General features: G+C 40.7%; 1 protein-coding gene across 1 annotated transcript in view; it reads left to right on the plus strand.

Moving 5' to 3' along the window:
- The window catches only part of LOC143715740 (FGGY carbohydrate kinase domain-containing protein-like), a 30,088-nt gene extending 23,616 nt beyond the window's left edge, over positions 1 to 6,472 (plus strand). The window contains exons 6-12 of the mRNA XM_077207476.1: positions 716 to 777; positions 845 to 995; positions 1,571 to 1,645; positions 1,781 to 1,901; positions 3,147 to 3,241; positions 6,127 to 6,188; positions 6,315 to 6,472. Coding sequence (XP_077063591.1) covers positions 716 to 777; positions 845 to 995; positions 1,571 to 1,645; positions 1,781 to 1,901; positions 3,147 to 3,241; positions 6,127 to 6,188; positions 6,315 to 6,402 — 654 coding nt within the window. The 3' untranslated portion in view covers positions 6,403 to 6,472. The remainder of the gene's footprint in view (positions 1 to 715; positions 778 to 844; positions 996 to 1,570; positions 1,646 to 1,780; positions 1,902 to 3,146; positions 3,242 to 6,126; positions 6,189 to 6,314) is intronic.
- The last annotated feature ends 8,721 nt before the right edge of the window (positions 6,473 to 15,193 follow it).

Here is a 15,193-nt window from a genome sequence, read left to right on the forward strand (position 1 = left end):
TGTTTGGTTTTTGTTGTTTTTCTTGGGTTGGTTGGTTGGTTGATTTGGTTGGTTGTTTTTTTTCTCGGTTTATTGATCGGTTGATTGATTCGATTGGTTTTTTGGTTGATTGGTTGTATTGTTCTTGGATGATTGGTTAGTTTTCTACTTGGTTTGGTTGATTGATGGATTGTTTTTATTGGTTGGTTTAGTTGATTGGTTGATTAGTTGGGTGGTTATTTTCTTGGTTTGGTTTATTAGTTGGTTGGTTGTTTTCTTGGTTGGTGGGTGGTTGGTTGATTGGTTGTTGTCTTTATTGGTTTGTTGGTTGATTGGTCGTTTTTTTACTTGGTTGGTGGTTTTCTTGGTTGTTTGGTTTATTAGTTGGTTTCTTGGTTGTTTGGTTGTTTGTTTGGTTATTTTCTTGGTTTTTGGTTGGTTGTTTCCTTGGTAGTTTGATTGATTGGTTGGTTTTGTTGGTCGTTAGGTTGGTTGTTTGGTTGATATTTTAAATTGGTTGTTTGGTCTGATTGATTGGTGTAGTTGATTGGTTGGCTGTTGTTTTTTTTAGTTTATTGGTTGGTTGGTAGTTTGGCTGCTTGGTTCCAGACAGTCATCACTGTACTACAGGACATTGTGACAAACGTTACAATAAACACATAATACGCTATATATACAGATGGTTTACATGAAAATATATGAATATCTTAATTAGAGCGATGTCATGTCCTTTCAGGTGGACCATGTGGTGAACGGACACGCCGCTTCCAGGCAGCTGAAAGAGCAGGCGGAGAAGAGGTGAGCATCAGTCGCTCTGATGCGTTTCTGTTCTCACTCAGTCTGATCGCTGAGCTTTTCTCTGCAGTGGGAAACACGTTTACTCCTGCCTGAACCTCCATCTGGAGCACATGTCTGGAGACGCAGCACAGCTGGAGCAGCTGACGGCCGGCCTGCACATCTGGCCTGATTTCCACGGCAACCGCTCTCCTCTGGCCGACCAGACATCACGGGGATCGGTGAGGAACGCTGTGCTTGTTACAGTGCTGATGAAAAAATATAATAGTTTTCATTGTACTGCCTTTAATTTAATTTAATTTTTTATTATTTATTAATAAAACTGATAACTGGACGTACATTTTCTGCAGAATATGTGAGTGGTGCTTACTGCGGCAAAATTTGGCACCAGGCAGTTGTTCGGATGTTGTGGGTGGTTGCTAGGGTTGTTAGTGTAGTTGGTAGGCAGTTGCTATGTTGCTGCTAGAATGAGAATATTGAGAATGAACTCCAAATTAACATTTATAGTAATGACAATCTTTTTTTTTAATTATATTTTTGGGCTTTTTTCCTTTATTTCAGAGGACAGAAATGTGGATTTAACAGGGACATTTGCTTAATGTCATGAAAATAATGTTAATAGCCCTAGAAAGTACTTTTTTCTTTACGTTCTAGAAAGAAAGATTTTCTTTACGTTTAATATAATTTCTTATTTTTAACCATTAAGAAAAAAGACACATCAGATAGTTTTAGCTTTTATAACTAATGTTTGCAGTGGTGGAGAGTTGATTGATGATGTCACTGCTGGTGTGTGCAGGTTGTGGGACTCACTTTATCACAGACACTGGATGATTTAGCTCTGCTGTATCTAGCAACTCTTCAGGCCATCGCTGTAAGACACACACCACACACACACACACTCTCTCTCACATACACACACACAAAAACACTCTCACTCACACACTAAAGTGTTCTAAGTGTTCAGTATTACAGTGTTAATGTGATTGTGTGTCTCTGTTGTATGAAGCTTGGCACCAGACACATCCTAGATGCCATGAAAGAGGCAGGATATGACATCACAACCCTCTTCCTGTGCGGGGGGCTGAGCAAGAACGCGCTGTTCGTACAGACACACGCCAACACCACGGGTCAGTGCTCACTCACACACACGCTCATATATCTGACATGACATGACCAACACCACGGGTCAATGCTCACTCACACACACACTCACTCATTTATCTGACATGGTAGAGACCTGCGCGGGACGGATTTTATCCCGTTCCTGCAGAAATATATGTTGTTTTCTCCCGCTGCCGCCCGCAACAATCAAGTTTCGTCCCGCTCCCGCCCGCAAAATCCTGCGGGTAAACGTATAAGTACTTTTTTTTTTTAAATACATTGCATATTCTGCCTGCTACTCTGTGATTTTTTTCACTTGCTCCCCTGTTGAATATAAAAAAGAAAAAAAAAGAAACGGAAAATAAACAAATGTTTTGTTTTATTTGCGTTTAATTCAATGGATGAACTTGAACAAGGAACTTAGAACAAATAAATACAGTAAAAAAAGTAAGAAATGTACATAAATAAAAATATACCATAATGATTATAGTATAGCCTAATAAATTATATTATAATAATAAACCTGGATTTCTTTCATGTTCAAAAGTAGCCTATATATAGGGCCTAATACTGCTTAAGAATGCCACCTTTGCTTTTAGCAATTCCTTCAAACATTAAACAAAAACTATCTTTATTCCTCTATAACAAAATATACCAATTTTAAATATTTAGCTAAATAAAAAAAAAACTGAATTAACTAAAACAATTTAAAAAAAACTGTATGACTACTTAATGTGCCCATGCAGGAATAGCATGTCGTTCACTGATGAGGAGTTCAGATTAATCCGTCTCTGCTCCAGTATGCGACCGCAAATACTGAAAGCCCTCTCCGATGGTGCGCTGGAAGCTGGAATGCAAAGTACATGGCGTGTGTCATGCGGTGCAGACATTTTGCCTCTGTGTGGTAGGCTTGGCTGTTCTGCGCCTATGAACCACGCGAGAGTTAGCTTCCGACCATGTGCCTGTAAATCGTTTTTATTTTAGTTATCCTTGTTGGTTGTGCATTAGATAAATAACGGTTTATGTGTTTCTAGTTATTTTATTTTGTTCTATATTTCCCACAAAAAAAATTATTTTCCCGCAACCCGCACACAATAATATCTTGCCGCCCGCACCCGCATTCACCCATCAAATATTGTCCCGCGCCGCACTCGGTTGCGCTGGGTCCCGGGGTAGTCTCGCAGAAGTGCAGGTCTCTACACTCAGGTATCTGACATGACATGACCAACACCACGGGTCAGTGATCTGAGGGATGTGTGTGTGTGTTTCAGGGCTGCCGGTGGTCCTGTCGGCCGAACCAGAGGCCGTTCTGTTGGGAGCTGCTGTGATCGGAGCCTGTGCTTCATCTGACTGTGGCTCCATACAGGTACAAAACACACACACAAACACAAACACACACACACACACACACACACACACACACACACACACACACACACACACACACACACACACTCAGCCGCTGTGATCGGAGCCTGTGCTTCATCTGACTGTGGCTCCATACAGGTACAAAACACACACACACACACACACACACACTCAGCCGCTGTGATCGGAGCCTGTAATTCATCTGACTGTGGCTCCATACAGGTACAAAACACACACACACACACACACACACACACACTCAGCCGCTGTGATCGGAGCCTGTGCTTCATCTGACTGTGGCTCCATACAGGTACAAAACACACACACACACACACACACACACACTCAGCCGCTGTGATCGGAGCCTGTGCTTCATCTGACTGTGGCTCCATACAGGTACAAAACACACACACACACACACACACACACACACTCAGCCGATGTGATCGGAGCCTGTGCTTCATCTGACTGTGGCTCCATACAGGTTCAACACACACACACACACACACACACACACACTCAGCCGCTGTGATCGGAGCCTGTGCTTCATCTGACTGTGGCTCCATACAGGTACAAAACACACACACACACACACACACACACACACTCAGCCGCTGTGATCGGAGCCTGTGCTTCATCTGACTGTGGCTCCATACAGGTTCAACACACACACACACACACACACTATGGGTGGAACGGTACACAGAAGTCACGGTTCGATACAAGTTTGGTACAATGGAGCGAAAAGCAAAACAAAAATGCAGAAGGCAATTTTTTTTTAATTGTGCATGTCTCAGGCTGTACCACCTAGTGTATTACTACATTTCTCTCTTTCTCTGTGTGAAAGTAAAGGCATATAACCAGTTTATTTGTAGTGCATTGACAATATTTATATATAATTCGTTTATTAATTAAATTAATGAAAAGAAAATAAAGACATTGATATGTTTGGTAATTGTTCCTGAATTAATTTAAAATTAATTTGATATTTCAGTTCAATATATTTGTTTTCCTTAATTTTAATTAACACTAACTTTATTCTCATCTGAATTATATAAAAAAAAATATTTCTGTATAAAATAATACTATCATTAATAAAACATTTGATTTTCTTTTTTAATCAATGTAGAATGTGTAACTAAAAACTAAACAGATTAGTGCTCTGAGGACAAGAAATGAAAACCAATGCAATATGATGAATGTCCAAAAGATGGCACTGACAGATTGTTTTTAAATGGGTTGGATAAATAGATAAGATAACAGCTGTCATGTGTCATGAATGTTTTGCTGGTCAAACGGAAAACCTAATATTGAAGCTTGTTGGTTTAATTAATTGTAACTGACTGGGAAACCGAAGTTTTCCTAAACTTGCGATCTTAAAGGGGGGTTAAATGCTATTTCATGCATAGTGAGTTTTTTACACTGTTAAAGAGTTGGATTCCCATGCTAAACATGGACAAAGTTTCAAAAATTAAGTTGTAGGTTTGACGGAGTCTTTCTGTGCCACAAATACTCCTTCCGGTTTGTCACAAGTTTAGGCACTGAACTAAGTTTGTGTGACTTCAGATCCGCCTGAATTTCCTTATACGGGTCCTAAAGGCACTTCTCCCGGAAGGGCGCGCGCGCACCTGTAGCCTAGAGCGAGAGAGTGAAGGCAGTATGCCCATCAAAGCGCTGTGCTCGGCTTTTGCAGATCGTCTAATGCTTAAGGATGGAGCAGTCTTGATAAAGGTTCACGGTCGTGCCTTGGAACCGCAGGCGGTGAGTAAAACTGCTTCCAATGTCGTGTGTTGTTAACTATCGGCGTGTAAGCACAGCAAGTAAACAACATGATCACGTATAGTTAATGTATCTATGGAGCATGCGATGTATGGTGTGTGTGTGTGTGTGTGTGTGTGTGTGTTTAAATACATTTGTTTAGCTGGCCACTGTAGGTGTCTTGTTGTTTATTGTAAAACCAAATCATGTCCTCATAAACCACGAGTAAACACACACAAATGTTGTAAAACTCGCGCATGACACGGTGTTCTAAAAACACCAAGTTCAAATAATTTCTACTTTTAAAAAACTCTCGAGACCTTGCGTTTTTCCCCCATTTCACTGCCCATCTCACGGGATCTGATTCGGGATCAAAAATGTATGGCTGAATCTGATTGTTAGCCATGGTTTGTTTTGGGATGTCACAGCTTCCAGACGCTCTCAACGCAAATGCTTTGACGCTCGTGATTATTTAGCTCCGCCCACACCCGCTCAGTTTTTTCCGGAAAGACTCGGTACAGCCTATCTTTCTTTTATAAATATAATAAAACTAAAGACTTTTTGGAGATATGAAGGATGCAATACTACTCTATAGGGACTCAAGATTAACATGAGATTGACTGAAACTGAGTGTTTCACCCCCCCTTTAAAGAGGCCGGCGGGTCCTCTAAAGGCCTCATTATGCTTCTGCGTCAACTCCACGGCGTAACTACGCCCTCACTCCTACGGCGTCATGGCCGTTTTATGGTTCTGCGTCAGGTTGCGTTGCATCGTGGTGCATCTGACCAATCAGAGCGGAGGGGTCGGAGAGGGGTTCGTGGCAACGCAGAGGGGTCTGCGGGGGTACGCCGCCGATTTGACGCAGAAGTATAAAACAGGCCTAACTCTTGTGGGTCGCCACCACTCGCCATACTCGTCCTTAGTGCTGCTGTCTGTGACTCACTCACTGGACAGTCGTCGACCTGACAAAAAACTGCCTAAGGCGCGGGGCTACAGATTATGTGTCCCTAAAGAACCCGCGTATGTAACAGTAGTTCCGCATTACATTAATTAATTTGCATTTATTTGTATACAGTGTATTCTCCGTGTAAATTCATGCACCAAACTTCTTGTCTCTCTTCTCAGGAAGCAATGATGAAGATGAGCAGAATCGGGCATGTCGTCAGACCAAACCCTGCTCTAGAAAGGTGCCATCCAATGATGTTTCTCGTAATAAAGCATTAATCCACATAGCAGAGATTTAATACAGTCATAGATCAGGATTCATGTCTCCTGCATGAGTAATGAATGATTATTGGTCTCTGTGTGTAAAGCTTTTACAGAAGGAAGTACGCTGTGTTTCTACGTCTTTATGATCATCAGAAGGAGTGTGTGGCGCTGATGGAGGATGATGGAGTTTGACACACAGACGGCCAGATTAAACACTAGAAGAGTCTGCTTCAAATGACCAAAAACACTAGATTTGTATTCATCTTAACATTATAAGTGTTCAGCCTTTTACACAAATGAGCAGGAGTGAGGAAAATATCACCAGATGAAACCACTTTATAAACAAGTGTTCGACCATAACTAGAATCAGTGTTGTAATATGCATTTCAGAGCAATAAAAGGCTTTTAAAAAATATATACTTTTGCAATATTTATTCTTTTGTGTGTGTGTGTGTGTGTGTGTTTGTGTGTGTGTGTGTGTGTGTGTGTGTGTGTGTGTGTGTGTGTGTGTGTGTGTGTGTGTGTGTGTGTGTGTGTGTGTGTGTGTGTGAGAGGGGTTGTGTGTTGTCTTTTTAACTTTAGGATAGGGTTCCTCGCAGGAGAATGATCATATATGGGGATCTGAGGCATCTAAACGATTGAACAGCCCTGCTCTAGTAGAAAGGAGTCACTTGCGCTTCAGCCTAGTTAGTGCTCACAGAAAAGGACACAAAAATCTGAGGAAAAGGACCCAAGGTCTAGCTAGGACCAAGGAGCAGGACCGGAGCACAGAACGTTTTAATATTTTTATTAGTATAGAATGACTAACGTTTCGACCAGGGTGCGAACTACGGGGGAGCTAGGGGGAGCTCGGCTCCCCTTAATAAGACATGGGCTCCCCTGAAAACGTGATTCATGAAATTTTGGGGGGGTCTCAAAAAATATTGACAATGTTTCATTTTTACGTGCAATTTCAGTTTTGTGTAATGTGATCATCGTGGAGAATTATGTCTAAAATAGCAAAATATCATTCATTCATGCATGTATGATGGCGATTCAAACCTAATTCACTTCAATAAAGATAACTGTACATGCTATTCATGAGCATCAAGGTGTGGTGGCGCTGCGGTGCAAATTCCAATCATGGTTAGTAGGCTACATGTTAACTCATGTTAAAAAATATAAACTGTGGAGGCCATTGATCTGCGCGCGAAGCCCTTGAAATCCATTTCTTGTTAAGGTAAGGCATGTTATTCCCAATTATGTTGTGGCTGGGTTGTTATAGGTCTGCGTGACTCTCGATTTCTTAGGCCAAATAGAACGGAGGAATTATGGTATTCTGTAGCCTGACGAGTAATTTAACCCTTGTTCAAGTCAAAGACAGACTATGTAGCTATAGACTATTTGGGGATGGCAGTTTGCTGTTTGACTTATCAATTTGTGTCGATAAAGTATAATAGGGTGAATCATGTATATAGTGCTTGCATAGTGCATATATTTGTAGCTGTTATGTATCTTTGGAAGTCCTTGAAATTAATAGGTTTCAAAACGCAGCGCAGCGTTCCGCGTCCTGTCTAAAAGGTGCTTCAGTCCTCGGCGCACGCAAGTGCAGTGATTTAAAAGCTTACTTCACCAGCAATGCTGCATACTTCTAGACTCAGACGGTAAGTAGGAAGGTAAGAATTCTTCTCAGTACAAGAAACTTTCGTCAGTGCACAGTAGTGGGAGACGGTGGTTTAAAAGCTTACTTCATCAGCCATGCTGCATACTTCTAGACTCAGACAGTAAGTAGGAAGGTAAGGATTCTTCTCAGTATAAGATACTTTCAGCAGTGCACAGTAGTGAAACAGTGACTTAAAAGCTTTCTTCACCAGCGATGCTGCATATTTCTAGACTCAGACCGTAAGTAGGAAGATAAAGATTTTTCTCAGTATAGAACACTTTTGGCCTGCTACTGACACTGCTGGGCCATCTAAGCAAGGTATGCATTGTTTGAAATATAGGCTAATTATAAGTGAAATATAATAACTAAGTGTTGGGCCATTGTTTAGAAAGGCCATGGACTAAGACATGCCTAACATCCCAACCACAACTGCCAATCACTTTAAAAACAAATGTTGTCAATATAATATTATACTTTGTGAATAAACATTTTATATATCTACATATGATTACCCAATCTACAGCCAAGACATCATTTTGTTTTTTTGTAATTGTTGTATTTCTATAATGCACTTTATCTTTCTCTGCACACTGAGCATTAATATTCATAACATAACTTTGTTTAGGAAGGTTTCCAAATGAACCAGTAGACTACTTTCACGGTAGGCTACTATTTTTCCAATATATTTGTCTGAAAGTATGTTTTATCTTCTCTTTTAAAAGGCAGACAGAGGGAATTGGATGAGGCTCTTCTGAACATGGTGGTGAAGGATCTGCAGCCCTTCACCATCGTGGAGGATGAGGGTTTCAGGGCCTTTGTGAACAAGCTTGATCCAAGCTATGTCCTCCCATCCCGGAAGGTGCTTAAAACAATGGTCAGCGAAAGGTACAACACAACCAAGGAGAAGACAATGGAGGACCTACAAAAGGGGGAATTTGTTTGCCTTACGGCTGACATGTGGTCTTCCATTAATATGGATGGATATCTTGGTGTAACATGCCATTACATAACACCAGAGGCAACAATGGCAACTGTTTTACTGGGTGTAAGGAGGTTTTACCAAACCCACACAGCCCAGCATCTCATGGAGGCTAAAGCCTTGCTAATGGCTGAGTGGGGAATAACCTCCAAAGTTCACTGCATGGTGACTGACAATGCATCCAACATGATCCTAAGTGCCCAGCTACTCAACCTTCGCCATGTCCCATGTTTTGCTCATAATTTGAATTTGATAGTGAAAAAGGCCCTGGATCAAACCCCAGTCATCAATGAAATTCGCCAGAAAGCCAGAAAGATAGTGGGGTTGTTCAGATCCAGCTGCAAAGCAAAGGACAAGCTTGTGGAGATGCAGAGCTTGATGGGCAGACCAAGTCTGAAAATGATACAGGAGGTTGAAACGAGATGGAACAGCACATTCGACATGCTACAACGCTTGTATGAGCAACGTGAGCCAGTGGGTGCTGCACTTGCCAATTTAAACAGTGATACTGCTCCCCTGACAAGTCTTGAGTATGACATTATTCAACAGTCATTGACACTTCTTCAACCATTCAAACTAGCAACAACAGAGATGTCAGAGGAACAGAGAGTGTCTGCTTCAAAGCTCATACCATTGTACAGGATGTTGCAGCACAAGCTTGCACAGAAAAAAGGAAATGCAACGCAGGAATCAACTGTACAATTAGGTAGGACACTATGACCATACGTGTAATTGGCCATAACTCTCATATTGTTGTCATTATTTTAATTAATATGGTTTTCTCTTGTGTTGGCTCATAGGCTCACATCTACAAGAAGGTCTGCACTCCAGATGTGGAGGGTATGAGGCTTTTAGAGCCTTGGCACTGGCTACACTGCTGGACCCAAGGTCTAAAAATGTGGCTTTTGGAAATCCTGCCAAAGCCCTGGATGCTGAAAAGCACATCACACTGGAGTGTGCTTCACTGATGCGTTCAAACACAACTCCTGGTGAGTTTCAGTCTATGTTATCTTATGTAATGTGATTCATGAAATTTATACTTCATATGTGTTGTCAGTTTATGATTTGTTACTAATTGCCGTTTTCTTTTAATTCAGAACCACAAATGTCAACATCAGGCCCATCATCATCAACACCAGTTGAAACACAAGACAGTTTATGGGAACATTTTGACAATCGTATTCGTGAGACCCAGATGATACACAATCCTACAGCTGATGCCACAGTGGAAGTGAAAAAATACCTCAGCGATGCGTTTTTGCCCAGAACTCATGATCCTCTACCTTACTGGAAAGAGAGAGCAGTAATCTTTCCTCATTTGTATGTCCTAGCTAAAAAATATCTTTGTATGCCAGCAACAAGTGTCCCTTGTGAGAGAATTTTTTCAAAGGCTGGAGAAATTATCTGTAAAAAAAGAAGTAGGCTGAGTCCTTCAACAGCAGAGAAATTAATATTTTTGAATAAAAATCTATAAGAAAGGGAGACATTGTGGCTTGATTTATTTTTATTAATATTCATTTTTCATGACCAAAATCACATTATGCAATGTGAAGAGACTACAGGTTACAAGCTTCATATATTACAAAAATACAATAATAAAAAAAAAAAACCAACACATTTTTTTATTAGCTCTTTGTAAAGGTTGTTTCAGATCAACACCTGCAAGTGACCACTAGGTGTCACCGTGGAGACGGGTTTCGGATTGATTCGAAGCCTCGAAACAAAATGGCACATTTGCTTCGACTGTTTCATTGCTTCACGAAGCCTCGATCTGCCCATCACTAGATGACGGCCACTCATCTGACTTCACAAGGGCCCAGTGCTCAGGTCTTATACCTTTTTCTTATCGTTAAGTGTCCAATTAGCGCTCATACAGTTATCTTTTTCTACTTGCTCCTCCTTGACCTGTCACCATGATTAAAAACACCTGCATCGTTATTTTATTTTTTTAATTGAGGCAACCTTCTTTGCGCATGCGTATCTTTTAAAAATGGCTTTATACATGATTTTCAGGTACTTTTCCATGCCCTTTCACCCAGTTTCTTCTCCTGTCCTTACCTAACCTGCCTTTTGGCCTAGTTTTCTGTTCATCTCCTCCCCACAGGCCTAGTTTTCTGTTCATCTCATATCCTTAGGCCTGGTTTTCTCCAGCATTACAGCATTTTATATTCAGACCCATGTATGAGACAAATGACATTCCCCAACACATCCCCCCTTTGGGACTCTCTCTAGTCCCACCTTCAAACCGTTCTTACCCAGGGTGTGTCCTCATGAATAGATCTCTTTCTGTATTACCTATCAAAAATGGCCGATCTAGACCATCCAACTTTATCAATAAACCTTCATCATAAGGGTACACTCTGGAGGAATAGTAAAACATCTCCACCCCCAATTGGCTACGGTGGAGTAAAAGATCTCACCTTCCTATCACATCATCAGTTTAAGGGGATTCATTACTTCAGGTTATCAAACATTCAATAACACAATCACAGTGTATGAACTTGAATTCCAGCAGCTGTCCCACGTTGCCAGAGGAACTGAGCAGGCGCTTCCGGTGGCCTGGAGTGCTATCTGGGTTGCTCCATCGTTGCCAGAGGTGCCCCAGTCCAGCCAGGGGCGCTATCTGGTGTTAGAGCAGACAGCGGGTTTTTAAACCACCAGTTGAGTCAGCTCGTTTTTCTTCAACAGACGATGACCGCGCTTGCAAATAATTCCTCTTTTGCACTTATAACTATATACATGTTCCAATGGTCTAATGCATGTAAGTTCTAAATTTCTTGACTTGTTACAGGAATATATTTAAAGTGTAAATAGTAACACTCTAACTAACTTCCTACTCTACCCATGCTCTAATTGTTCTAACTAGTTTTATCCCCGAATCAAAATACACAGTGGGGCTATTTCCCTATCTTGTCAAAAACAGAGTAAAAATATTATCAAAATCAAAAGTAATAAGGTACCCTTATTCCTTGCTTCTTCATCCAACCTCTCAAAGGAAGTCATCCAGTTCGTCCAAGCCTGGGCCAATTGGATATACTCCTGAGTTGGTGCATCCAATGTCAATGCCTGATGGTTTCACTGACACATTGATCATTTGTTTTGCAGCTGCACTAGCCAGCATGGATCTGAGAAAAGGCACAACACAGCAGAACAGCAAAAAGAAAACACCAATAGTCACTGCTATTATTATTCCCACCTTAATAAGGGGCAGTCATGGCCTAATGGTAACAGAGTTGGACTGCCCCAAAGGTTGCTGGTTCGATTCCAGTACCGGCAGGAATATGACTGAGGTGTCCTTGAGCAAGGCACCTAACCCCCAATCGCACCCCGGGTGCCACTCAAGGCTGCCTGCTGCTCCGGGTGTGTGTATTCACGTTTGCAGTGTGTGTGTGTTCACTACTCACTACTCTGCTCCTAATGTGTGTGCACTTACTTGGATGGGTTAAATGCAGGGGTAAAATTCCAAGTATGGTTTACCATACTTGGCCATCACGTGTCACTTTCACTTTCACTTCAATAAGCCATTCTTTCCATGATCCAAATATGGAATCAAACCAGTATCCCAAATTTCTGTCTCTCTCCGTATTCGCAGAAACCTCTTGTCTTAGGGCCTTCAACTTCTTCACAGCCTTAGTAAATGATCCATCTGGGACTGTGTTATTTGGGATGAAGGTACAACAATCAGATCCAAACATGAGACATACTTAGACATCCTTTTTCTGCCAGTAACCAGTTCAGGGCTTGTATGTTTTGCCATGTCATTCTGCTAGTGTATTTAAGTTGGTGACCTAAGGCAACAAGTGCTTGATCTGTATTATAATATATGCTGATTGTAATATATGTAATTAATCCATTCCATATTCGTATTTGGCGTTATCCATACAAATATTGATTCAAGTCCTGCTGCTGCCTTGTCTCTAGCTTTAAACTCATGTGGTATCCCTCTTGGCTGTAACCTGTCTATGATAACCAACATGTATCTTTTTACTCTTACAATGGGGTGGGGGCTATCATGTGGCCTTCATGTGATCTCCATATGTTGTTTGCATCTCTTGTCGCCCCCCTTTGCTGCCATAAATATATTTCAGGTGGTGTTGCTCTGGACTGCATTTGGGCAATACTTTCTACTGTGGGGAGAGGCTGGATCAGGACTTAGGGTGCCATTACAGCTAATTGGCATCCAGAGCATCCAATTAGCAACTCACTAATAACCAAGATATCAGATAACACAATTCACCCAATTGTAATCAGTGATCACGCCCCTGTCTCTCTGTCTATAAATACTCAAATATATGCTAAAACTTCAACTATTTGGCGCTTTAATACCTCACTATTAGAAGACCCCAACTTTACAACCCACATAAGGCGAGAGTGGGCACTCTTTCTGGAGACAAACGACTCTGCAGATACCGCACCTACACTGCTATGGGAAACTGGGAAGGCCGTAATTAGAGGAAAAATTATATCATACTCTTCATATATGAAAAAACAGCAACAACAATTGGAGAATACGTTAGAACAAAAAATTAAATTACTAACACATGAAATATCTTGCCATCCCAGTGAACCAAAACAGAAGGAATTAAAGGAACTCAAAACACAAATTGATGCCATTATACAGAAAAAAACACAATTTCAAATTCAACAATTGAAATATAATGGTTTTCAATATAGTAATAAAACAAACAGTAAGTATTTAGCAAATTTACTTCAACATAAGAAAGAGAAATCAATCATCCCAGCCATCTTAGATGTTACAGGAACCATCAATCATAACCCACAGGATATAAATAACACATTTCGAAATTTTTACAAAAACCTCTATTCCCCCACTCACCAACCTACTCAATCAGAAATTGACACCTTCTTGAATAGTATAACATTGCCAAAATTAACTGTAGAAGAAACCAATAGTTTAGATGCACCCCTTAGCCTTAATGAACTTACTACAGCACTCAATAAAATCCCTAGCAATAAATCTCCCGGGCCAGATGGATTTCCAGCTGAATTCTACCGACACTTCTGGGACATATTATCACCATTATTCAACAGAGTAACTATAGAAATTAAAACGTTATCTACCATACCAACACACATGAATACAGCAGCCATTACATTACTGCTAAAACCCCAAAAAGATCCAACCTACCCTTCTAGCTACCGACCTCTTTCACTATTGAATACTGACTTGAAAATTATTACCAAAGCACTAGCAACCAGAATAGAAACAGTCACCTCCACACTCATCCATCCAGATCAGACAGGCTTCATAAAAAATAGACATGCTACAGATAATGTCCGCAGATTATTTAACTTATTCAATATATCACAAGAAAAACAACAGAAAACCATTATCATTTCACTTGATGCAGAGAAAGCATTTGATAAGGTAAATTGGTCTTTTTTATTTAATACACTTCACAAGTTTGGTTTTGGAGAGTCGTTCATTCACTGGATTAAAATACTGTATACATCACCCAGGGCCACCATCACCACTAATGGAATTACATCGCAGAGTTTCACATTGCATCAGGGCACCAGACAGGGATGCCCACTTTCGCCTTCCCTGTTTGCCATTTTCATCGAACCACTCGCAGCAGCAATACGACAAAACATCAAAATCAAAGGAATACAGGTAGACAATGTACAACACAAAATCAGTTTATACGCAGATGATCTCTTACTTTATTTACAGCACCCACGAGTATCACTTCAAGAAACTTTCAATATTATCAGCAGATTTTCCCTAGTCTCACATTACACTATTAACTGGAATAAATCGATTTTACTACCACTTTTAGATGATATATGGGATTCTGGAGCTCAGGACACATCATTCCACCTTCACACAGGCAACATCAAGTACCTAGGGATTCAGATTTCCCCCAGGCTGTCAGAGCTTTTCACCCTCAATTACACTCCACTCCTAAAGAAAATTGAAGACGAATACAAACGCTGGTCTAAACACCCACTTACACTTATTGAAAGAATAGCGGCTGTCAAAATGAAAACCCTACCCCAAATTAACTATCTTTTTTCAATGATTCCCATCACTCCTACAGATAAATGGTTCAAAACTCTTAATTCATTAACAACACAATTTTATTGGAAAAATAAAAAACCCAGAATATCACTCTCAACATTACAAAATAAAAAATCACATGGGGGGCTTGAGGCACCAAACTTCCATTACTACTTCTTGGCAAATCAATTACAATACCTAGTTAAATGGATCAATTTAGATAAGCATAAACACCCGTGGCTGGAACTGGAACAGAGTCAATGCACAGATATCCCAGTTGCAGATCTCCCCTTTCTCTCACAATCAATCAAGAAATCCAACATCTGCCAACCCATAACCA

This window comes from Siphateles boraxobius, unplaced genomic scaffold (genome assembly GCF_051911475.1).
Source record: "Siphateles boraxobius isolate OS27281-9 unplaced genomic scaffold, OSU_SipBor_1 6, whole genome shotgun sequence".
NCBI lineage: Eukaryota > Metazoa > Chordata > Actinopteri > Cypriniformes > Leuciscidae > Siphateles > Siphateles boraxobius.